At 36.1% G+C, this 25,796-nt stretch overlaps 2 protein-coding genes across 13 annotated transcripts in view; one reads left to right on the forward strand and one right to left on the reverse strand.

The window, feature by feature from the left end:
- Positions 1-25,796, forward strand: part of Pum2 (pumilio RNA binding family member 2) — a 75,833-nt gene that overhangs the window by 19,543 nt on the left and 30,494 nt on the right. For 6 of the 12 annotated variants that reach the window (XM_085830192.1, XM_029484300.2, XM_021178781.3 and 3 more), the window contains 8 exons: positions 5,329-5,397; positions 12,877-12,985; positions 16,399-16,586; positions 17,247-17,413; positions 20,215-20,485; positions 20,698-20,791; positions 22,494-22,619; positions 25,135-25,277. In XM_085830192.1, coding sequence (XP_085686318.1) covers positions 5,347-5,397; positions 12,877-12,985; positions 16,399-16,586; positions 17,247-17,413; positions 20,215-20,485; positions 20,698-20,791; positions 22,494-22,619; positions 25,135-25,277 — 1,149 coding nt within the window. In that variant the 5' untranslated portion in view covers positions 5,329-5,346. Of the gene's footprint in view, positions 1-5,328; positions 5,398-6,308; positions 6,434-7,387; positions 7,462-12,876; positions 12,986-16,398; positions 16,587-17,246; positions 17,414-20,214; positions 20,486-20,697; positions 20,792-22,493; positions 22,620-25,134; positions 25,278-25,796 lie in introns of all 12 variants that reach the window. The other 6 variants (XM_029484302.2, XM_085830193.1, XM_021178785.3 and 3 more) reach the window with 3 other exon arrangements.
- LOC110306729 (developmental pluripotency-associated protein 3) lies at positions 1,402-1,854 on the reverse strand. Its single transcript, XM_021178788.2, has one exon. The coding sequence runs from the start codon at positions 1,852-1,854 to the stop codon at positions 1,402-1,404; it is 453 nt and encodes a 150-aa protein (XP_021034447.1).

Below are 25,796 nucleotides of genomic sequence, written 5' to 3' on the forward strand. Positions count from 1 at the left end.
TTATTTAACAGTAAATTCACAGAGAAGGCTTCAGTGGCTGCAGTTTGCCAGGTATTACTGTTTTCCTTGATAGATTGTGTTCTCTTTGACTAGAGCTAGCTTGCTTGCTTGCTTGCTTGCTTGCTTTCTTCCTTCCTTCCTTCCTTCCTTCATTTTTGGTTTTTTTCAAGACAGGGTTTCTCTGTGTAGCCCCGGCTGTCCTGGAACTCACTACCAGGCTGGCCTCGTACTCAGAAATTTGCCTGCCTCTGCCTCCCAAGTGCTGGGATTAAAGGTATTTGCCACCACGCCCGGGCCAAGAACACATTCTTACAATCTTATTTATTAGCATTAACTCTCAGATGACATAGTGTATTTTGTGTGTGTGTGTGTGTGTGTGTGTGTGTGTGTGTGTGTAGGTTACAGAATAGTTGTAAAGGTTAAAGAGGCAAAAAATTTAAAAGAAAGAAGCCTGAGAGGCTAATGCTGGGGACCTGCCTGATATGAATACCAGTCTGTTAATAAGTTATATAACCTCAAGTTAGAGAAACTGCTGGCTCCTAGTTGCAGAGTCTGGATGCAAGATCAGAACTGAGCTGGAGGAGTAAGGTAAACAAAAGGCAGGTTTGGGCCTAAATAAATGAACAGGCAGATGAATGGCAGGCCCAGACTGCTGGGCAGATAGGACGACTTATCAACAGTTGAGAAGCCAAGCTGAAGCCCCTAAGAAAGTGGCGAGTTCTCTTTCTATGTCATCACATCTCACTTAACAGTCAGTCGATGTTTCTGTCTGTCTGTGTCTCTCTCTCACTCAGATTAATTTTTTTGTCTATGAGTACACTGTCACTCTCTTCAGATAAACCAGAAGGGGGCATCAGATCCCATTTCAGATGGTTGTGAGCCACCATGTGGTTGCTGGGACTTGAACTCAGGACCTCTGAAAGAGCAGCCAGTGCTTTTTACCACTGAGCCATCTCTACAGCCCAGGTGTCTGTCTGTCTGTATGGGGTCCAGGTGAGACAGTTATTCTCTTGCCTTGGTCTGTTGTATCTGATAAGTTCTTGGCTTTGTCTTTTCTGATGTTTTAATAAGACCTTGTGTTCTTACAGTTGGATTTACCCAGATAAATGTATAGGATGGTATTTTTTTTTTTTTAACAAAAATGCTTTTATTACAAATTTCTGGAAATTAGAAAGTACATACTCCAAATTCTATTTATATTATTCCTCAGCCCTGGGCCTCACAGCTTGAGGCTTCTAAACTTCACATAAATCCGGATTGTCATACATCCTATATACAATTTAAAGGTTAACAAGTTAGATTTCCCAGCACCAGAAAAAGTTTAATCTTAAACAAAAAATAGCTTTAACATCTGCTGTGTGGCATCATGGACAGCAAGGGCAGCGGACAATGTAAACTGTCCTAATTCTTCCCGATTTTAGCATTCTCAGAGGGATCCCATCTTTGATAATGGCAGAAAGTGCAGAGACATCTGAATGGCTCACTGTCCCGTTCAAACTCATTTCCTTCAAGCCTTTTTTGTCTCTGCTCAATCCGAACAAGTCTTCTCATCTTTGCTATAGGGTCTTTCAGCACCGACAACAAAGTGCGGACCCTTCTCTTGGGAAAGGCGCTTTGAACTTCCCTCTGGATTTTTTCACTCTTGTTCTCCACAGGTACGGCTGCAATGCCATTCCGTAGACTGCGCCGCCGTGCGGACCGCTTGACACCGGGGTTTAGGGTTAGCTTTTTCATGACCTTTACTAGTGTTTCTGGTTGTAGGACGTCTGTATCATTGAATGAGTCCTCTTCATCTTTCTTCTGAGGAGTTTCAGCGTCCTTCATTGGGTCGACTTTCTCTGATAGTTCCTCCATGGCGATGTGATGGGCAGAAGCCTCAAAAGCTAGCTCGGAACAAGATTGCTTATTCTTTGAAAAGACCTAAGACCAAGACCCAGTTAGCAGTCTAGGATGGTATTCTTTTTACTCCCAGATTTACTAAATCCATTTATTTTTCTGCCATGTGGGTGGTGCTAGGCAGATGGTACCTTTCATGTGTCCACGTTGGCACATAGTACTTCATGATAGAGTCAAAATCTGCTTGTGGTGGAGCTAGGCAGTGGTGGCATACAACTTTAATTCCAGCACTTGGGAGGCAGGCAGATTCTGAGTTTCAGTACAGCCAAAGATACACAATAAAATCCTGTATTGAAAAACTGAAAGCTGCTGTGATTAAAAACAAGGCAAAATGTGAGAAATAAAAATGACTTTTAAATCAATACAGAGTAGCATAGGGCAGAGCACAAGCCTGATGTCATTCAGCATTTGTCTTTATTCATTGATTTTTTTTTTCTTTTTATATCATTTTCTAGTTTCTTCATAGGTTTAAATAGTCTGAGTTTCAGATGTTATTGATGATTGGATTCTGTTGTGGAGTATCTTGGGTTTAGTTTTCATGTAACTCAAAATCTGAATTCCTGTACTTTTTATGGTCAGCAGCTGAAATTTGCTTAATTCTTTTTAGATCCTTAATTAGATTTCTTGGAACTGGTTCTAGATCTGTAGTTCCAGGGTCACCTAAATATGTATTTTAATTTAAGTGCAGAATGTATACTCTTTCTTTCTGGGATTCTTCCCATTGTTGTGCAGTAGCTCTGGTTGCCCCATAGTGGGTTTTTGTTTGTTTGTTTGTTTGTTTTTGTTTGTTTGTTTTTTTAGTTCTTTAGGCCTTATAGGAGTGGATTTGCTATAGGAGTTTCAGAGCCTGTCTCGCTTGCCCAAATATTTGTGTCTTGTTTGTCAGGAGGCAGGTGCTAGGAACTGGATTCTGGTCCTCTAACTTGACAGTTTTGAACTGCTGAGCCATCTCACGAGTCCCTGAAAGTCTTCTACTAGCTGTCTTGAATAGTTACCTAGTAACCACTACTTTATTATTTTTCTGACTTAATTTTCACAGCCAATCTGTGTGGCAGGTCTTCATATTAGAACATAGAGAAAAGAAATATTACTTTATTTGTCCAGAGATATAGAATTACCAGATGTCTGAACTCTAATGTTTTACTTATATATTTGTTCCTTGAAATCTGACTGGGGCAATGTGGGAATAAAGAAACTACACAGGGAAGCTGGAGTTGGATGGACTGTGCTTACCATAGGCTGTGCTCACGCTAATGGAGGATACCTACTAGAATCCCAAAAAGTCAGCTTGTTTATTTATTATGAACAGAGCAAGGAGGAAGGGCTAGCTAGTCTCATAGGAGACCTCTGTCAGAAGTAGTCATCCAAGAGGAGGAAACTGTGGCTAGTTTTTGTACACACACAGTTTCGTAAACACTCAAACTTAGACCAGAAGAGGCTTTGCCATAGATCTGAGAAACTGAGGCCCTTGACATGGATGGGCCCATGCTAACAGTGCACACTGGCACAGGACTTCATCAGCTCCGTACAGCTATTTAGTGGAAATCAGGCAAGCTGAGGGAGTCCTTCCATCCTGTGGCTCCTGGGCATTGAACTCAAGTTGGAGGACACTTTCATCAGCTAGGATCTCTTTGTAAGCCGTATAAAGAAAGGAGTTTGAGCTTTACGAGAGTCACATGATCAGAGTAGTTATAGAAAGATAACTACAATTTAGAGATTAGATTACAGAAAGGAATGATGAGGAATGTTGCAGTGTTTCAGTTAAAAGGTGGTGTTCACAACCTGATAGCTTGAAAACAGATTTAAGCAGATAAGATTGGTTTAACAGGACTTGATATTTGATAAATAATATGAAATGAAAATGTGTGTAAGAAAGGCAGTAAAGGAGAACAAAATGGAAATAAAAGGAAAGCGATAACTGGAAGTGTTGGAGAATAGAGAAATTTCCTTTGTAGATACAAATTTGGTGGGTTTGGTATCCAGCTCATCTAGACAACTCTCACAGCATTGAAAACAGGGATTATTCATATTATGGAATGGAGAAAAAGGGTGAGTTCTACAGAATAATGAGGAATACTAATAATTAAGGGATGAGATGAAAAATAGGAATCTATGATGTACCAACTAGAAACCTAGGAAAGCAAAACTAATTATCATAGGATCAGATTAGAACAGAGAGCAGGGAGGAATTAAAGTTAGTGCTTTCAGTTTGTCAAAACCTGAGGGTTTTAGAGAAAGAATGAGTTGGGGTTGGGGGGAGGAATAATAGAATTTTTTTTTCCAGTTGAATTTCAAAGTTGTTAACTTGGGAAAGGCTTAAGCTTGCATGTTTTATTTTGTTTTGTTTTCTTTTGTTTCTTAGTTGGAGGAGGCAGAGGACCAATAACACATTGTCACATAAGAGAGTGGTAGGACTGGAGATGGCTCAGTGGTTAAGAGCATTCACTGCTCTTTGGAAGGTCCTGAGTTTAGTTCCCAGTACCCACATGGTGGCTTACAACTGTCTGTCTTCTGGTGTGCAGATGTACATGCAGATAAAGTATCCATATACATACATAAATAAATATAAACGTAAATAAATAAAATACACCTCAGTAGATAATTAAGATTTTCTTTTTTAAAAAATATTTATTTAGTTATTTATTTAATGTATGAGTACGCTGTTGCTGTCTTCAGATACCAGAAGAGGGCATCCATTCCCATTACAGATGGTTGTGAGCCATCATATGGTTGCTGGGAATTGAACTCAGGACCTCTGGAAGAAGTCTTAACCTCTGAGCCATCTCTCTGGCCCAAGATTACTTACTTTTAAAAAGAGAGAGGTTAACTATTATGAATGGAAGGATTGAAAGTGCTTTCTTGAAGAAACTACAACAAACAACGGTCGTTAATTCACTGTATACGAAATGTTTTCACTAAAAAATGTGCTTTACCATTTAATTATCTTGCTAATTTTTTACATTGAGGTTTATAAATAAGTGGTGAGAATTTTTTAAAAAATCCTAACAAAGGCTGGGTGTGGTGGCGCACACCTTTGATCCTAGCACTTGGGAGGCAGAGGCAGGCGAATTTCTGAGTTCGAGGACAGCCAGGGCTTCAGGATTTGTCTTGGGGGGGGGGGGGATTCTAACAAAACCTTAGGTAATGTAAAACAATGTTATAGAAGTGACTTGTCACACTAAAAAGAGAAATGCTTTAATGTTTGGATTCACTTTTACTTCCTTTGCTTCAAGAGTGTGTAGTGGTCTGTTGGCATACAGAATTATATAAACAAATAAACAAACTACTTTTATAGTTTTAGGAAAGCCTGTCACAGAAACATCTGTTCTTGTCTATTTTGGAATGTGATAATGTTAGTTAATAGACATACAACATAGTTACTACTTTAAAAAAAAAAAATCCTGCTAACTTTCACTTTTGGTTATTCACTAGGTTTGATCTGTGGATGAAATGAATCATGATTTTCAAGCTCTTGCATTAGAATCTCGGGGAATGGGAGAGGTAAGAGTTCACCAATACCAAAAACTTACGATTCACTCTAATCATTGACATTTATTTTTAAACTATAAATCTTGGAAATAGTTACAGCTTTCAGACCTATATTTTTTTAATTGAAATTATGCACTTGTGTAGTCAATGATTTTTTTTTTTTTTTTTTTGGTTGCTTATTTTGTAAGTTAGACCCAGTAAGTAATTATTGGTGTGCTTATTTGTGTCTAGGTGATTTTGATTGACTTGGTTATCATATTTTGCTAGTGAATTGTGTAATTAGAATTAGCTCTGCTCAAAAGAGTACATCCTGTTCTGCCATTTTATATATGTATGCTGTTTGCTTTAGCTATGCTTGATTGTTGCTACTCTTTCTCAAAACTCTCTTTACCTGAAGATATTTGCTTAATAAACTCCTAATCTGCAAGACTCCACTGAAAACACAATATCTAGTATCCCATAGCTGTCTGTAATAGAATTAGCCTCATCTGACTTGTCATTTAGTTCATTATAAATACTTTATGTTACTGATTAGTTTGTTTTGTATTTGTCTCCTATAAATTGCTAGCTTTTAATGCTTAGTATAATAGGTACTCTACAATTTTAAATGGATGCTATCTTTTCTATTAATCTATGGTTTTCTTTGGGTCACCCAGTTAACCATACCATTCCATATTTGAAGGCATCTAAAATACTTAGTTTTCCATATTCCTAATGAATTTTAGAAAACTGATTATAAAAACTCCTGTAGACACACCTTTGTTGTATTCTATATTACACACTCCTGTATAGACTTTGATAGTAGAAAATAACAGTAAACAGACCTAAGATGTGTAATGAATTGCTTGCTCCTGGAGATTATTTTACTTTAGTAGATTAGAGACCTTCAAGAGACTCACTCCATCCAATGCTGTGCTCTTCAGATGCAGAAAGAGAGTCCAGTCACTCCTTTGGGCCACAAGAGGGCACTCTGCAGCTAGCTAACCCTCCCTTTCTTCAGAACAGCGTTTTCCAAAGAGTTTGTCATTTTCAGAGGACTGATTTAAGGGTGAGTTAAGGTGCTTAAGCTAAGTATTGCCAAAATAAACTTGTTAGTTCAGTACATAAAGGAAAATCTAATCTGGGCCCTAAAAAATATTTTGAGAGAGGGATACTTTTTGGTTTTAAAAGAAAACCTATATTTTGTAGCATAGTGGCTTGCTCAGGCATTACTGATACTCCAGTAGTCTAAATAGAGCTAAAAGGGCTGCCCCGCCCCCTGTCCCCCGCCCCCCCCCCCCCATTTGTATTCTTTGAGTTTTAGAAAGTAGAGTAGCATATCTTAACAGCAGGTCTGGGAGCATTGTAGAACATGCCTGTACTTCCAGCACTTTGTGGGCCAAGACAGTAAAGTTTTGAGCTTAAGGCCAGTTTAGGTTAAATAGAAAGGCCTTATCTTCAGATACTAAATTAGTGAAAACATTTTCTGTCTGTGACAGACTTAAACTTGATTTTCATAAGAGTAAGAACCCTACATTAATCCTAGGCTTGGTTCTTTACTTCCATATACATTATGGATTTATTTACTAATTGACTTTTTGTTTGGTTTTGTTTTACTATTTGAAAATACATTTGATAACTTTAAATATACTTTTGTGGTTAAAATTATGGTCAGAAGTAGTGGTTAAATTAGTTGTCTATGGGTTTTAGTAGAGGAGTTGGATTGAATAGTAAGCTAAATGAAATAAGCTAAAACCCATGCTTTATTAGTCAGCATATCAGACAACCAGAGTGCTGTAGGGCCTAAACTTCTTGCTGTCTGGTAGATGGCTGCAGGCCAGTTTAACATGTAACCTTCATCTAGTAAAAAATATTTTTTTAGAAAGTAAGCTGGTTTTGCTATTTTTTTAAAAAACAGTTTACCAGTTAATATTGTTACCTCTTGAGATAGCTAAGAAGCCTACTCAAATTTCTGTCTCTGGGTTCTCTCCCACAAGCCTTTCTATCTTTCCTCATCTCACAGGCAGCAGGGAACCTTCTGGGATTTCCTTCTTTGCCTGTCTCTCTCTCACCAGTCTTCTCCTCCTTTACTGACAGGTGAGGTGTTTTGTTTGTTTTATTCCAGAATTCACTCATTGGAATAAATTAAAGCAGCCTGTACTCTCTGGCTCTTTCTCGTTTTCTAAGATTGCTTGTTTGGGATGTTTTTGTGATGTAAAACAATCCCTTTTTTTTTTTTTTTTTTTTAAATGGATTGCCCTGTTCTTTTTAAAGTTTTGCATATTGAGTCTTAACTGTTATAAATCTCTCTAATGTATGGAGAATCATTGTGTATACTTACAAGAATTGTTTTAAATGTATCGTTTTTGTGAGCTATCATCAGGAGGTCATTTTATTTTTTAAAGTCTTATTTATTTTATGTATGTGAGTACACTCACTGTCATGTCTTCAGACGCACCAGAAGAGGGCATCGGATCTCATTACAGATGGTTGTGAGTCACCATGTGGTTGCTGGGAATTGAACTCAGGACCTCTGGAAGAGCAGTCAGTGCTCTTAACCATTGAGCCATCTCTTCAGCCCAGGAGGTCATTTTCTTAAGTTGTTTGTCCAAAAATAGAAACAAATCTGTATTCATAAACTCATTCTTCTCCTCAATAGCATGTTTTTGTCTGTATTGACTTCCTTTATATTGTGTGGCTTAGAACAAACAAATATAACACATAGGAAAAGGTATTTGGCTTTATTAGTATGTATACAGATATAATATTTTAATCAAGTATCCAGAGAAGCACATGCTTCTTAACTGTCATCAATCAGTTTATTAGAGTGCATATAGCTGTCTCCTGTTTAATTTTGAAATAATAGAAGAAAAGGACCTTGCCTGAATTTTATTGAGGAAACCAAAATTTCACTTCAGATCTTTGAGCTAGTGAGTTTTATTTGGGGGATTGTTTCATAACTGTTGTGATAAATAATGTTCTCCTATTTTGACACAGTATTTTAGAAAATTATTAAAATGGAAAGAGGACTTAGTAGTTTAAAGAGCACTGGTGCTGTTGCAAATGACTTGTGTTCAGATCCTAGTATCTATCTACACGGCAGTTTTGTCTGTCTGTAATTTCTGTTAAAGGGGACCTGATACCCTCACACAGACATACATGCTGGTAAAACACCAAGGCTCATAAAATAAGAAATATGTAAAGCATTAAAAAAAAATCTCAAGTAGAGCCTAACCTGGTAGTAAATGCCTTTAATTCCTGTACTGTGGAGGCAGAGGCAGGTGGATCTTCCAATTTAAAGCCAGCCTGGTCTACATAGTAAGTTCCATGCTAGCTGAAACTATACAATGAAATCTGTCTTAAACAAAAAGAAACAAAATAGAGTGATGGAGTAGGGACATATTGGAGGAACTAAGGAGACTTCTGTTGTCTCAGCAGTCTCACTAGCTACACTCCAGGACAGCCAGGACTATAGAGAGACTTTGTCTCAAGACAAAACATAAAAGGAAATCAGCTATTTCAGGTAGTGTTCAGAAGATTGCAGTATATTTATAAAATCACTGTCTAAATTATTCTTGGAGTTTATCTAAAGATTGAAGAATTAGATAATCTTAAACTTTTTATTTACCTAGAGATGGTCTTTTTTTTTTTTTTTTTCTCAAAGATTTATTTCTTGTATATGAGTTACACTGTCGCTGTCTTCAGACACACCAGAAGAGGGCATCAGATCCCATTACAGATGGTTGTGAGCTACCATGTGGTTGCTGGGAATTGAAGTTAGGACCTCTGGAAGGTCAGCCAGTGCTCTTAACCACTAAGCCATCTCTCTAGCCCAAGATAGTCTTAATAATGGGAATTCTTAGAAATTGATGAATTGGAAAGTACTATCTTCTGTAGTAGTTAAATGTAAATCTGATTGTGTTTTCTTATGTAGAAAAACTATCATATAGCTATTCTTTTTTTTTTTGTCCTTGGTTTTTTGAGACAAATTTTCTCTGTGTAGCCTTGGCTGTCCTGGATGGAACTCACTCTGTAGACCAGGCCGGCCTTGAACTCAGAAATCCACCTGCCTCTGCCTCCCAAGGCTGGGATTAAAGGCGTGCGCCACCACGCCCGGCTTCATGTAACTATTCTTAAGTATTAGGTTTTCATCTCTCTGGGATACTTAAGCTAACAAAAGAAAAAAGAAAGAGAATGGCTATAGACAAAACCTTAGTAACATACAATTCTTTGAAATAAACAGTCAGTAAAATGACTCTTGTACTTTGGCTATGAAAGGTTCCTAGTATTTATGATGGCTATAAGCTAGAGGATGGATTGAATGAATCTTTATTTACAGAATAGACTACAGCAAAGATTAAGACTAGAAAGCACCATTTTAGAGATTTAGGAAATTTCATCAAGGTTTCTTTTTTGTTGCTGTTCTCTACAACTTCATTTGGGATTTTGTTTTGTCTTTTGTGAATTTGTATTATATAAGTAGAGTGATCGTATATCTTGATAACTCCCCCACCCCCGTAGTTGAGTTATGATGTCATCATAACATCTCTTTTCTTGGAAGTATCTGAGCTTAGATAAGCTGTATGAACTTAATTTCAAGCATGTTAATTGGCTTCTTTGAGATTTTTGCTTAGTTTATAGTAGAAAAGTATGGTGTTTAAGTGTACCTCCTGAAATGCTGGACCAGGAATTTGGTTGATTATAAGGCAGTATATATCGGGTCTTCACTGGTTTCTTCTCAACAGAGAGGGCAAGCCATAAATTGTTTCTGGAGGACAAAAAATGTTTGTCAGTCATCCTGACATGGAGGATGGAAAGACAGGTTGACAAGAAACACTTAGTGTCCCAACCATGGTTTAGGCCCAAAGCTTTGTGAGTTAGGGCACTAGTAGGAAAATAATAAACTTTTTAGATTTAAAAATTTCTTTGCCTTGTTTTCTATAACATAAATCTTATTTATGCTATATCATATATAATCAAAGAATTTATGGAGACATCTCTGTTTCTGTCTCAATTCATTTAACCTGATGTTTTCTCACTTTTTATTTTAACTGTGTGTTTTTTTGACCCATTGCCTTTTCTCATCTTTAATCCATTTTAAACTATGGATCACAAGCTAGGAAGAACACTTAAATTAGTGTTTAAATTGCCACAGAAGGTGTTTTTCTATGGAGATGACTGAGTGGGTAACAGTGCTTACTTTGTAAGTCTGAGGACCTGAGTTCGGGTCCCCATCATCAATGTAAAAGGCCATGGCTGCCAGTACCTATAATGCCAGCCTGCCCTATCTTTGTCTCAAAGGTAAAAAGGCAGAGTCATAAAGACACATTTTGCTCTTGGCTCCAAACACACTAATGTGCATGTATTACATATAGTACACGCTCACTGAAAACTTTTTTTTTTTTATAATAACTAAAAAGCATTTCTAGAGTGTACGGAAGATAGATCTCTAAGTAGAAGTGTTAATTTTGGCTAAATTATTTTCTGTATATCTAATAATTTATGCATAATTGCAAAATAAATACAGCTTTGCTTATAGAAGTACTTGGTAAAATTAGCATATAGAATATTTGACATGATTTTTTTCTCCTCTACATAAGCAATATACATTTTATTTTACCCTTTTTATGGTGCTGAGGATGGAACTCAGAGCCTTAGATATGCTAGATAGGTGTTTTTCCACACGATGCCAATCCCTAGTTCTGCACTTTGTAGTCTAAAGCAATAGTCTGTGAAAGCACTCGGAATATTATCTTAGAACAGAATAGTCTCAGTGCAATGCTGTTATTTCTACTCTCTCAGATGATGATTCACCTAATCACTTCTGTGCCCAGGATTAGTTAAAACTTTTATCTTACATTAATTAAATAGATAAGATAAGATGCTTTATATTCAACACTGCTTCTTGGTTTGGTAACAACAGCATCACTTAGTTTTTGTGCATTTTATTTACATTTTCCACCATTTGTAATCAATGTCTTTTGATATTCCAAGAAGTCTCTGAGATTCTTCTTTCTTCTTTTTCTTTTCCCCCCTCAGCACTTTTCTGCCAGTACCCTCTTAGGTCTTACTGTCTTGGCTTTGTTGTGACTTTCCTAAACTGATGGTTTCCTTGCTTTTTAGTTGTCCCCATTCTATCAGTTGGTATTACAACTTGACTTGTTTTCCAAAACATACTGTCACAAACCTGTCTTAATTTCTGTTGCTTTAGTAAAACTTTCAGTTTCCTTAATTTGCCTTTAAGGGTTTTCATAACCTCATGGTTAGCTTTACTAGTGTTCAATGAGTTGTCTTGCATCTTCTTTATGTGTAGAATATTGCATTTTCTTAAGTTTTGCTTTTGTTCATAGTTTTCTGTTTCATTTGTGGTTATTGTATTCCTCACCTTGCATGCAACTCGCCCTGCCTCCTGAAAATAGACACTAAATTATCTCTCAGACTGTACATCAGATATTATTTATTTTACTCCAGTCTGTTTAAATTCTCCGAAGATGAGATCAGCATGCCTTTAAAGGGGCAAACACAGGTAACTAGTGTGGTCAATATAGTAGTAGAAGTATGTACAGGCCTGGTTATGAGTGCTAAAATGACTTGGCATTTAATTCATAGGATACAAATGATGTCTTTATGAATGTTTACTTAAAATGCTACATGTATGTCTTGAGAAAAAGAATCTGTTCAAACAAATGGAATTTTGTTTCTGAGTGTCAAGGATAGCGAGTAATGACCGAGTAGTCCTATTGACAGATGTAGTTTTTACAGGTTACCATGTAGAATAGAGCATAATACCTTGAGGTTATTATCTCAGAAAATATTGTTAGGGTTTCTCTTTGTGTGTCTTCTGTTATTCATAGCTTTCTGATTTGGAATCAACAGATTGGTGCTATTCAAAGCTAGTAAGAGTTTTGAAAAAATACTATTTTGGACTTTGATAAGAGATTGTTCAAAAGCAGCTTTTAGAAGTGAGGGAATTTTTAATAATTTCTTTGGGCATTTTTATTATCTTGAGTAAGAAATTTGTTAAGTCTTTTGAGAATTATATATAAAGAAAGTCATAAGGGGTAAACTTAGTGGTTAAGAGCACTTGTTGCTCTTTGAGATGGTTCCCAGCGTCTGCATAATAGCTTATAATCCTCCATAACTCCAGTCTAAGGGGCTCTGATACCCTCTTCTGACCTACTTGGGCTCTAAGCATGGCTGATGTATGCATACCTATACCTATATGCAGGCACAATTCTCAACACAAAGTAAATAAATACCTTATAAAAATTAAAAAAAGATGGGACATAACAAAACTGTTTGAAAATTGTATTAGAGGCCTAGAATTATTTGAGCCAGTACTTAAATAAGGAGTTACTTTGCTCAATGAGATGGCTTGGAAAATAGATAACTCAAAGGTATGCGAAAGCTAACATGTACATGTAAGTGACATGTTTACATTTCCTTATGTATTTTTTGTAAATTGTATAACAGTATAAAACTTTCTTTTTTTCTTTTTCCCCTTTCAAATAGCTTTTGCCTACCAAAAAGTTTTGGGAACCTGATGATTCAACAAAAGATGGACAAAAAGGCATATTTCTTGGGGATGATGAATGGAGAGAGACTGCATGGGGAACTTCTCGTAAGTCATTAGTGTTTGGGTGAGAATTATGAATAAATTCAAAAATTTTTTAATTCAGGTTTTCAAATTGAAACTTTTTTGCCCATCCTTAAACAATTTAGGGGAAAGCTTTGTGATACCTTTGTTGATTATAGTGTAGATTTCTGTTTTTGTTTTTCTCAGACAGGATTTTTCTATATAGCCATGGCTGTCCCTAGAGCTGGCCTTGTAGACTAGGCTGGCTTGGAACTCAGAAATCTGCCTGCTTCTGCCTCTGCAGTGTTGGTTTTAAGGGCATATGCCACCACCGCCCAGCTTTAGTTCAGATTTTTGTAACAACTGTTAAGTCTTCTGTGACAATACACTTTATTGATTAGATAGATTTAGTACAGGATTTTAATAGTTGTTTTCTTTTGTTTTTTAATTAACTCTGGTGATAAAAATTTGACAACTACTAGAGGACTCATTAACTTAACTAGAATTTTCTGTCTTAAATTCTTTTGGGTGACAGTGACTGATTAATCTAACTGCATTTCAGTCTAGCATTGCAAAACATTAGCCACATCTAGAAATGGTATACATTGGTGATACAGATTTCCTAGAAACAGGGCAGTTGAAAATATTTTTGATTTCTATTAAGTTGTAAGGAAAGAGTAGATCCACAAAACTACTAGGGGAAAGGAACCTGGCAGGCAGATAATGAACTATATAGCCTGTAGAAATCACATTATTTGTCAATTTTAAAACATTTTGACTTATTAAAATGTGTGATGAATCAAATTTGAGGGGCATATAAATGTTTTTACAAATATTTTCTTTTTATTCCTGAGTATGATACAGTTTGTGTATGCTATATATACAAAGTAAATGAAATAAGAAAAATTCAAATTTCTAAGCATATATTTTACAAGTAACATTTCTTTGAGGGTTGAATAAGAACAGGGATATATAGGGCACTGCTTGAGGAGGTCAGAGGACATAGTGAGATCCTGTCTCCGAAAAAGAAAGAAAATTCTTGGACCAGTGAGAAGGATAAAGGCTCTTACTGTACAAACCTGGTGACCTGCAACTCATGCACAAGTGGAAGCAGAGAACAATCAAAGTTGTCCTCTGACTGTTGTATATGCTCCACGGCACATATGCATCTACATGTACATCATACACATAACAATAAAGCTTCAAAGTTATTTCTCTGCTACTATGAGAGGTCTAATCATATATATTATTACTTCCTTGCAGCTAAAATGATATAGTCTGGTTCCTTTTTTTTAAAAGCATGTTTCAAACCGTGGGACTTTGGAGCATGGTAGTTTCTGTAACTGAAATACTCTCACTCCTCCTTCATTGTCTCACTTTGTAAGTCTACTCCTCCTTTCTGTCTATGCCACTTAAATATCATTTCTTCTTCTTTTTTTTGTTTTTGTTGTTTTTGTTTTTTTTTGAGACAGGGTTTCTCTGTGTAGCCCTGGCTGTCCTGGGACTCACTCTGTAGACCAGGCTGGCCTCGAACTGAGAAATCCACCTGCCTCTGCCTCCCGAGTGCTGAGATTAAAGGCGTGTGCCACCATGCCCGGCCATTTATTTCTTCTTTTGTAATCACCTTAAGGGTGGGAAGAATCAATTCCTCATGCTTTATATTCCTGTAAAATTCTGGGTTATTTTTGAGGGACTTTATCCTATTTTTGATTATTCCTTACTAAATGTAACCCTGGGTTGGCCTGGACCTTGGTGTAGTAGAGACTGACTTGGAAATACTGATAGTCCTGCTTCACCTCTCAAGTGCTGAGATCAGGGATGTGCGCCACTACACCCATCTTAGACAATGTTAGGAACCAAACTTAGTCTTTTGCGTGCTTGGCAATCACTACCAGTTGATCTACATCAACAGTCTCCATGCTCATTCTTTCTGTATGTTGACTTGTTTTATGTCAACTTACACAAGGTACGGTTATCTGAAAGGAGGGAACTTGAGTTGAGAAATACCTCCATAAGAACCAGCTGTAGGGAATTTCCTTAATTAGTGGTTGATCGGGGAGGGCCCAGCCCACTGTGGAAGATGTGATCCATGTGCTGGTTCTGCAGTGCTATAAGAAAGCAGTCTGAGCAAGCCATGATAAGCAAGGCAGGAAGCTACACTCTTCCATGGCTTCTACGCTAGCTCCCACCTCCAGGTTCCTCACCTGCTTGAGTTCTTGCCCTCACTGCTTTTGATGATGAACTGTCACATGGAACAGTGAGTGAAATAAGCCCAAGTTGCTGTTGGTCATGCTATTTCATCACAGCAGTAGAAACTCGTAAGACACGTTGCCTTGTTCTGGGATTCCCCACTGAATCATACCTATCATGGGTCACTATATACCAGTATTTAAACTGTGAGGGTGAGTGATTACGGCAAGGGTAAAACGACAAGTCTTGTATGGATACAAGTGGGAAACAGAAGGGTCTTAATAAGAACTAAGGAAAGCACCATTTACTTGAAAATTATTATAGCAATGAAATAAGTGAAGATACCCATGATATTAAGGACTAAAACTAATTGAGATTGTTTCTGCTCACAAATGAGCCAGAGTTAACAGCCTTTTTGGTTTCTTTAAAAACAATTTTCAGCAATAAAAACTTGGAATACTGCGTCTAATTTGTGGATTGTATTAAAATTATGCTAGCTTTCACATGTTGCATTTATGTTGGGTGCATAATTTTGTTCTAAAATAAAAGAAACTAGAAAGTATTTTAAAAGACTTTGATATTTGGGTTTCTCACTATGCACATAAAATTTCGTGATTTAATGATTTTTCCCCCCCAAACTGATTGGTATTGTATTAATAACAGTGTGTTCTAGGTTTGTGTGATGTATACCTGAGCTTGGGAACTGCACCTCTTGTTTCTTGTTTGTTTTGTTTTTTGTTTTGAATAGGTTTTATTCCTAAAGGTTTAAGACTTAGAAACAATTCAGCCTTCAGAGTCATTTTTCTGCGGCATTGATATATTTTGATTTGACTCTTTTTTGCCTTTTTATCACTAAATTAAACTCATGTGAAGGTTGGAGAAGCAACTCCACAAAGTTGCCTTTTGTCTTTCTCTATATATTTTCAAGAAACCTGCTCTCTTAGATCAGTGATGTGGTAAAAACATACTTGCCATAAAGCTTGACAATCTGAGTTTAATCCCTGGTGCCATGCCAGTGTGAAAGGAGGGAATTGTCCACATGTAACTGTCCTCTGACTTACACAAATAATAAAATGTATCATATGATAGACGATGTCCCAACTATCCAGAATGGAAAGCAAGAATATTATATAAGAATATTATATTATTATAGCAAGAATATAGTAATAAGAGAAAATACTAGTTTTCCTGAAATTGATATGTTAATTTGTAAACTATATTTTACTTGGCTTAGAAGTAAAACTGTATTATGTTTTTCTTCCAAACAGATCATTCAATGTCCCAGCCTATTATGGTGCAGAGAAGATCTGGACAGAGTTTTCATGGAAACAGTGAAGTAAATGCAATTCTTTCTCCGCGCTCAGAAAGTGGAGGCCTTGGTGTGAGCATGGTAGAATATGTATTAAGTTCCTCTCCTGCTGATAAATTGGATTCTCGATTTAGGAAGGGAACTTTTGTAAGTATTTTAAATACAAATTTAATGTTTTTATTGTTTTGTGTGTGTGTGTTTTATGGTATTTTACTCTTTGAGTCCTTCCTTTTAACATAAGATCTTACTATATATTGCCTTGCTTAGCCTGGAAATTACTGTGCAGAGTCCAGGCTATCTGAGTCAAGCCTGAGTCTCCTGTCGTGGCATTACAGATATGGGCCACTGCTTCCAGTTTAGCCATAGAACTGAAAGAAACTTTAAAGTCTTTACAATTTGTTTTCTTTACTTAGTTCATAAAATTATAGAATAATCACAGGTACTTATGTTTTTATGACTGTGTTAACAAAAAGCAAGTCATTTTAAAACTTTGTTTGCAAAGGTGATATTGCTAGGTCGTGATAGTACTTAATCTGTACCTGAGTCAGATGATGTAACAGTTAGCTACTTTAATTTGTGGTGTTGCTGCTTTTCCTGTGCCGCTATAGTTAAGGTTGACTTAGCCCTTCTGTTATAAATCCCTAGTTTTTTGGCCTTTGCTAAATTAGTTCACTTAACAAATTATTGTTTTATTATTACATGCACTACAGGGTAGTTTTAGACTACCTTTTGGTGCCCCCCCTTTTTTTTTTTTTTTTTTTTCTGTTCTATTAAGTATTGAGAATCAAACAGATTCTTTTTCCTCAGGGTACTAGAGATGCTGAAACAGATGGACCTGAGAAAGGAGATCAAAAAGGCAAGGCTTCTCCATTTGAGGAGGACCAAAACAGAGATCTTAAACAAGATGATGAGGACTCTAAAATAAATGGCAGAGGTTTGCCAAATGGAATGGATGCCGATTGCAAAGATTTTAAGTAAGATTTTTAACTTTTTCAAGAAGAAAACTATTTCTTTTAGGAGATATTACAGTTGATGTGATTGATTTAGGTGGTTTTTCCAATTTAGGGTGACTTTATTTCCTTTGTGCCTTGTGTTAATCTGGATGGATTTTTTTAAAAATAGAGTTAATCATCATGAGTCATTGAAAAATCTTCACAGTCATATCTAAAGCAGGGTGTTATGTTGGAAGATTAATGTTAGAAGCTGCTATTTCTGTCTTAGGAACTAAATTAGAACTTTTTTTGTTGCTAATTAGTGACTTACAGGTTTAACATGATTTTTCCTCTCCCCTTGAGTTGTGCTTGCATATCTTGCAGTGGACTTTTTCTTTTGTATTGCTATATTAACTACTTTTTCATCCCCTGCCATTTGGTTTTTTTCATCTTAGATATATGAGGCAAAATTAGTTTAGTAATCAGTGGTTTTCTTATACTATATGAATTGTGCTAAAACATAATTGCTTCTTCAAACATGAAATAGCTTTTAAAGCTTGGAGTTCTTGAATACTTATTTTTAGTTGTTTCTAGCGATCAAATGTGTTTTGTTGTTTTGGTTTAGTTTTTCAGTCATTGGCTTTAGATTAAACACTGCACACTTACCTGTATGCTAGAAAGCTGATGCTTCAGGCTGAGCCGTGCCGTTCCTAGTTAGTTGTCAAGCGTCAGCTCGTGATAGATAAAGGAACAGTTACTTGGTGCTTTTTATGTTTTTGTATTTATTGCCTTCACCTAACAAAGAATAATAGTCTCTGTTAAGGAACCATTTTCATCTGTTCCTAGTGCAAAAAAGCATCCAAAATCAGTAAACCTCTTTTGACAAGAAAAAAAAATATTGTTCTTTATTTAGAATCCTTTCCTGATTTTTCTTTTCTGCTACTAAGTTTTAGTGAAAGGCATTTCAAACTTGATTTTTATATATTTATAATTGAAGTGTTAACACACCATTAACTATAGCAAGAAAATAGCACCACTGATAACACAGTATGTTCTTTTGTTCTCTGCTTTTGCTGTACTGAGTTGTTTTATGTGAAAGTTTATTGCTCCATTTTAAACATGACTATGAATATCTATATTTGTGGGTTTTGTTCCACTAGATTTTAAATATGTGTTTGAAATTACTAGTTAAATGTTTTAAGTGAAAAAACCACAAATGGCAGGTATGGCTAAAGGAAAAACACATTAGAAATCTAATATGCAAAAGCAGTGATTGACTTGGAAGTACCATGAATGTTTTAAGTACTTAGTGGTCTGTACTTGTAATTAAGAATTACTTTGTCGTGGTGGTGCACGTCTTTAATCCCAGCACTCGGGAGGCAGAGGCAGGCAGATTTCTGAGTTCGAGGCCAGCCTGGTCTACAAAGTGAGTTCCAGGACAGCCAGAGCTATACAGAGAAACCCTGTCTCGAAAAACAAAAACAAAAAACAAAAAACAAAACAACAACAAAAAAAAAGAATTACTTTGTAAACTGCTGTATGATAGCAAACTTATGCCAGTGTGGAACATCTTAAATTAGAGGCTGTTAAGTTTGATGAACAGCTGGTGTTTGACACAAGTAAAACACGCATTACCACTAAACTTAGGTGTTTATACTTTGAATGTGTTATGAATGCATAGTTTCTCAGAGCAATACACTTAGAGTAAGATTCCTATATAAAACATGTATAAGAGAAGATAGACTATGTTTGGATTAAAAACAGTGTAAAAAGAATGTTAGAGGGGGCTGGAGAGATGGCTCACTAGTTAAGAGTACTGGCCGCTCTTCCAGAGGTTGAGTTCAATTCCCAGTAACCACATGGTGGCTTACAACCAACCATCTATAATGAGATCTGGACCCCTCTTCTGGCCTGCAGGTATACATGCAGGCAGAATACTGCATCATCAACAATAATAATAGTAGTAGTAGTAGCAGTAGTATGTCAGAAACATGAACAGTGTTGATGAGAAGAGAAACCAATGCTGAAATTTTAATTCAGTATTAGTGAATTTCTTGTGAAAATTAGGGTAGTGTGGGGGAGCAATGTTGGTATTTTGTTTGTATAAAATTGTGTGCGTTCTGTATACTTTTAAGTTTTCAAAATTTACTACATTTACTTTTAAACAGAAACAACTTGAAATAGTAAAGATGATCTTTGGATAGCTATTTATTGTATAGGGCTTTCATAAAGGCTTGCTATTTGGCTGCTACTCCTTTTCTTGCTTGCTCTTTCTCCTGTTCTTTTAGCTAGAACTACCCAGTCTTACATTTATTCTCATTAAGGAAACAAGTGCAAAAGATAAAAGGGTTTGCACAGAAAAACCTTTGAAAGTCACAGTTGTCAATCAGCTTTTGTTTTAGTTTAGATTTCTTTCAGTCATGGAAACTTAACCATCATGTCTGGTTAGTTTTTTGATAAGTAGAATTTTGAGCTTTGCCATATTTGTTATTTAATAGTTGTTTTTTATTCTTAATTTTTGTCTATGGCTTTAGACAAAAGTTTCAAGTAGTATAGTTGTAAATTTTGACAAATTTTCTTACCTGTGTATTTGTCTTACCTGTATGATTGAGTTATATGATTATGCTATTCAAATTGAGGAGAGTGATAAAATTAAAAATACTGAAACAGTTATCTTAAGTATTTACTAAGTAGGAAAAAAATATGGGAAATGGAACGGTTGATGACTCAGAAAGCCTTATTTATTCTTCATATTTTGGGACTTTTTTCCCCTTCATACTTAACTATTTTACCCTTGGACTTGCTCCATTTACTCACAGTGCTTTTCTGTTTTATTTATTTAGTCGCACTCCTGGAAGTCGCCAAGCCTCTCCAACTGAAGTAGTTGAGCGCCTTGGCCCTAGTACTAATCCCCCAGAAGGATTGGGCCCTCTTCCTAATCCGACAGCGAATAAACCACTTGTTGAAGAATTTTCAAACCCTGAAACTCAGAATCTGGATGCAATGGACCAAGTTGGTCTGGATTCCTTACAGTTTGACTATCCTGGTAATCAGGTACCCATGGATTCTTCAGGAGCTACTGTAGGCCTTTTTGACTACAATTCCCAACAGCAGGTAAAGATACTTCTGTAACACTATTATTAGAAAAACCTGAAGTGGTATGACTCATAGGAGTGATAAGGGTTTTGACACTTAATGCTTTATTGATTAAAATGTCATTATGGTTAAGAAAGTTCTTCAAATAAGTGTTTAAAATATTCATAGCTTTTTAATGAGAATCGCAATGTTTTGGTATTAATCTTTGTATTAAATGTTTTCCTGTATAGCTCTTTCAGAGGACTAACGCACTAACAGTTCAGCAGTTAACTGCAGCTCAACAGCAGCAATATGCATTAGCAGCAGCTCAGCAGCCACATATAGGTAAGTCTTTTGAATTAAATTACCCTTTTCACTATTAGAAGAAAAATCTTATATTAAGGTATGTAAAATGTTTCCTTTTTATTTCTTGTTTTATGCCTTGTTTACATTTTGTTACTTTCTGCAAGGCCTCTGAGGTTAGTAGTAACAGATTACACACTAAACATTATGATTAGTGGGGGAATCATTTTGATTACATATGTGTATCAGTTTTAAATCTTGACATTTCAAAGCAGTGTTTAAAAATGGTTATTTGAAAGTAGCTTGAGATTGAATTATTAAATTAAAAAATAAGCGTTAAGTATTGGCACATTTTGTCTTGTTGACAGTAAAAGAACAATAAATTAAAATTGTCTTTACTTATTTCAGTGTTTTACTTCACTGATCAGATTGGTAGAAGACAACAAAATTTGATAGGTTTCTCTTTTGGCAAGTTGTAAATGTCATATATAATTTTGTGGAACAACACATTTAAAAAAGTAAATCCTAGCCTTCCAGTTTCTTTTTTTGGTTGCCTTAAGTAGAACATCAATACTAGTATACAATTTCCTAGTCCTATAATAACCAAATCCATCACAGATGAAACCAGTGAGAACCTAATTTTTTTAGACTTTATTATTATGTGTGTTCCTGCATACCCACATGAGTACTTGAGTGCCCAAACAGGCCAGAAATACTGGGTCTGTGTAGCCTGTAGTTACAGACGGTGGTGAGATGCTTGAACTAGGTTAGGCTCTCTACAAGGCCACTTGTGCTCTTCATCACTTGAGCCGTCCTCAGCCCTAGCTAGGGAGAAGTCTTGAAACTGTTGACCTGGAGTGGGGTTTAGAATACAGTCCTGAGCAAATGATGCTAAGTATAAGAGTAGTCTTGAACCCACAACTTAATTAATTTTTTACCCCAAAAAAACTGGTTTTGAAAAATGGCTATGTTGCTTGTGTCTGGGAATGAAATTGTGTGGGTTTCAGCCTATATCTTAGAAATCCTGTCTCAAAAAGGCAAGGAAAAAATAAACTCATCTTTATCATCATCATCATCTAAAGCTGGGTCTCTAACTCCTTTAATTTTAAATATATTCATTTTCATTATTTTCTTCCCTTTTCAATTTGTCTGGTTACCTTCCAGAAGACACATTTGTAGCAGTGCATTTTCAGGAATGGTAATTGTCAGTGCCTAGAAATTTCTTCTCTTTTGATAAGAATACTGCAAAGAGCCAGGCTTGTAGCTACCAGCCGGGCTGTGGTGGCGCATGCCTCTAATCCCAGCACTTGAGAGGCAGAGGCAGGGGAGTCTCTGAGTTTGAGGCTAGCCTGCTCTACAGAGTGAGTTCCAGGACAGAGAAACCCTGTCTCGAAAAACCAAAAAAAAAAAAAAAAAAAAAATACTGCAAAGACAGTGTTTTCAATAATTTTTGGCTTTTACCTAATCTGTGCAGGCTTATATTAAGCTCAGAAATCATAGAAGCTTTAAAAGTCACTCTCTTTAAACTCTTTCTTGTTTCTCTGTTGTTTTGAGGACAAAGTCTAAACTACTTAGGATGACCAAAAGTTTCATAAAACAGCTGATGTTCTAAATGGGGTTATTCAGTAAAAATTTAAACCCTTATTGTATGGGGTCCCACCCCAGATTCAGAATTACAATGGTTGTACCTAGTGAAGAAATGCTTTACATTTTCGTTTATTATTTCTCACCCTTTTAAATATAGCTGGTGTATTCTCAGCAGGCCTTGCTCCAGCTGCATTTGTGCCAAATCCATATATTATTAGTGCTGCTCCTCCAGGGACCGACCCGTATACTGCAGCAGGATTGGCTGCAGCAGCAACATTAGCAGGTAACTTGTTGATCCTTGTTGCTTGTTATGAACTTGCTTTTAATCTTGATATAAGGGTTTTTGGGGGGGGAAGGGGTAATCTGTGAGTAATTTGAAGTTCTTCTGAGAAACTAATATATTGTCCATAATAAACTGAAATTTGCAGAGAGTTCATTTTTCAATTACACTATTACAGGGCAGCAACAATAACTTGTGTAGTTGGTTTATATTTCTAGTTTGTAGTTTAGAAAATCCTACAGTGTGGAACCTACATCTTCATTTTAAATAACAACAAAGCGGCATTATTTTTTCAGAAATAATTTGGAGGTGGATGAAATTCTTGGAGAGAATGTCTATCTAAAACATTTCTTAAGCGCTACAAGCAAGCTGGGTGCAAACAGTATGGAAGGAATTATGTTGACAGGTGCTCTTCAAGCCAAGTCTGTGTTAATTGCTTATTTAAGTTAAGGGAGACTTGCGTGCTAGTCAGGTGCACTCTTACTGACAGACTATTTTCATGGTCTTGTGGAAAGTCATTAGGGGGTATTTGATTTAGGTCGAATTGGCTACAGATACAGAAATAAATTCAGTCTTTAAGCATGGTTTGTATTGCTTGTAGAGGCAAGAATGTGTTGCTGTCATTCCTAGGTTCACTTGCATGCCTCTGGTGGCATAACTTTGAAAATGTCACTACTACTTCTGACTTTTAAGAGATAAATAATTGTCACCAGTTAGTATTTATGACTGTTGGATAGTCCATCTCTTTTTGGAGAATGACAGCTTCCAAACGTAAGACATTACTTTTAAAGTGAGAGAAAAAAGCTAATTTTTTTTTTCTGTCTAAACTATTAAACTGAAAGAAACCTGTCAGTAGCTTTTGATGTAGAAGTTGTGCCACATAATTCCATAACTATGTATAGTTTGCTTGGTGCCGTTTAACTAGATATTAATATGCTGATGTTAGTAGTCATCTGTTTATGTGTGCGTGTTTGCGCATGCTCCTATATGTGTGTGTGTATATACATTTATCCACAGGACTGAAAGAAGTATCTTCAAGAGGTCATTTAGTACATGCAGTTAGTTAACTTAAGCCTTTTGTTAGCACCGTGACTGATCAGCAGAAATGCAGTATAAGCCAGAAAATACAGTTTATTAGTTTTTTAGTTAGCCATAATATAAAGTAATTCAGTAGTATATTTTATTTGACTTGATCCAGTATGTCTAAAGTACTGTAACACCTAATCAGTATTTTAAAAATCTATATTTTGCATTGCTCTTCATGCTAAATTTTCAGAATCCTAGTATACTTGTGCAGAACTATTCCGGATTAGGCCTCTTGCTCAGCTTCTACACTAGTTTCTGGCTATGTTGAATAGACAAAGGCTTTTGGTAGTTTGAGGCTGTTTTTTTTTTTTTTTAAACACTTTCATTTTCTATTTATTTTGTTTGTTTTGCAATTTTTTATGTTCTGACAATCTTTATTATAGGTTGTGTTTAAATTACTATCTTTAGAAATATATTTGCCTTTAAGTTTATAAGTGCTTTTAATTTTAGCAATTTGATATTTATACTGGGCTTTGTTTTTCTCCTAAACTCTGTGACGTTGGGTTTTTAAACAAGTTAATTGCCCTAATTTGATTTGACATTTTGTTGTATCTGTCAAAAATCAGGACATTTACTCAACTACTTTTTTGATGGACTCATTAATCTATATAATCAAATATCTTGAGCAAAATAAAATAGAGCAAAATCAGTTAATTTTATTTCCCCTTAGTTTGCTATCTTTACCACCCCTTTTGAATCATCTAATTCTCGACTAGACAACTTGTTCATTCCCCTGACCACTGATGTCTCACATCTGTTTTCATATAACTCAGTTGAATGTAAGGATGTTGACGTGCTGTTTCCAATAGGAAAAATGTCTTTAAAGGCTTAAAGTCCATACACTGTGAGCTGGTTCCCTAGTTTTCTTACAAAGTAATAGTTAAAACAATTTAACATCAAACAATTTTTCTTACTGAATTAATGAGTTATTTTTGAGTGTTGCAGTTTTATGGTTTCTAATGTATTACCTTGTTATTTGTGTCTATATTAGACCCACATGGGCAGTCAATACATGTGAGTGTGTAAGTGTCTTGTCAGTTTATTGGTAGCCTTGTGTTTTACTTGAATCTATTCAGTAAGGCCACTGCTGTCATGAATGAACACTCTGCTCCTGTCTTTGATAGCAGCAGTCAGCTGGGTATTGTAATGGCGCAAGTAATTGGGAATCTGAAGCAAGACATTATGAGTTTGAGACTAGTTGTTTACAAACTGAGATGATGTCTCAAATTTAACAAAAACAAACCCATACCTGACATGTCTTAAAAGAATTAGAAAAAGTGTGGTATAATAGCAAGCATGAGGAGAAACATTATAATAGATATGCTCAGCTCTTAAGCCTTCGATTTGTCTCTTTTTATAATTTAACGATAACTGATCTTGTATATAAAATTTAGTGACTTTTTTTTCTTTTGATGGGCCATATGGGGTTTAGGTCCAGCAGTGGTTCCACCTCAGTATTACGGTGTTCCATGGGGAGTGTATCCAGCTAATTTATTTCAGCAACAAGCTGCAGCTGCGGCAAGCAACACAGCCAACCAGCAAGCAGCATCACAAGCTCAGCCTGGACAGCAGCAGGTAGGCCTTTCTTTGTGAAATAATAAAGGAGCCTTGGAGTTCCTGTATTTAAAACAGGTCCATCCCTCAGTGGATAGTATGATAGTACTCAGTATACAGTTGATATGCAACTACTTACTGACTTTTAATTTTCTGATCAGCACTTAAAGGTTTGCTGTGCTCTGGCAATAGTGGCACACACCTTTACTTAATCCTAGCATTTATGAGGCAGAGACAGGTGAATCTCTTGTTTGAATCTGTTTGAGGCCAGCCTGTTCTATAGAGCTAATTCCAGGCCCGCCAGAGCCACACAAGCAAACCCTGTCTGGGAAAAAACCAAAACCCTAAAACAATGGTTTGGTGTGTCCTATTTTCATTATTTTACTTTCTTCAAAAGTCAAGTAATTTTAAGGCTTATTTTTTATTTTATGTTCTTTTTTTAATTGTATGAGTATTCTGTCTGCATGTACACCTGCATACCATAAGGGGGCATTAGACCCCTTTATAGGTGGTTTCAAGCCATCATGTGAGTGCTGGGAA

The sequence above is a fragment of the Mus caroli genome, unplaced genomic scaffold (assembly GCF_978045245.1).
Source record: "Mus caroli unplaced genomic scaffold, Mus_caroli_1 scaffold_14, whole genome shotgun sequence".
NCBI lineage: Eukaryota > Metazoa > Chordata > Mammalia > Rodentia > Muridae > Mus > Mus caroli.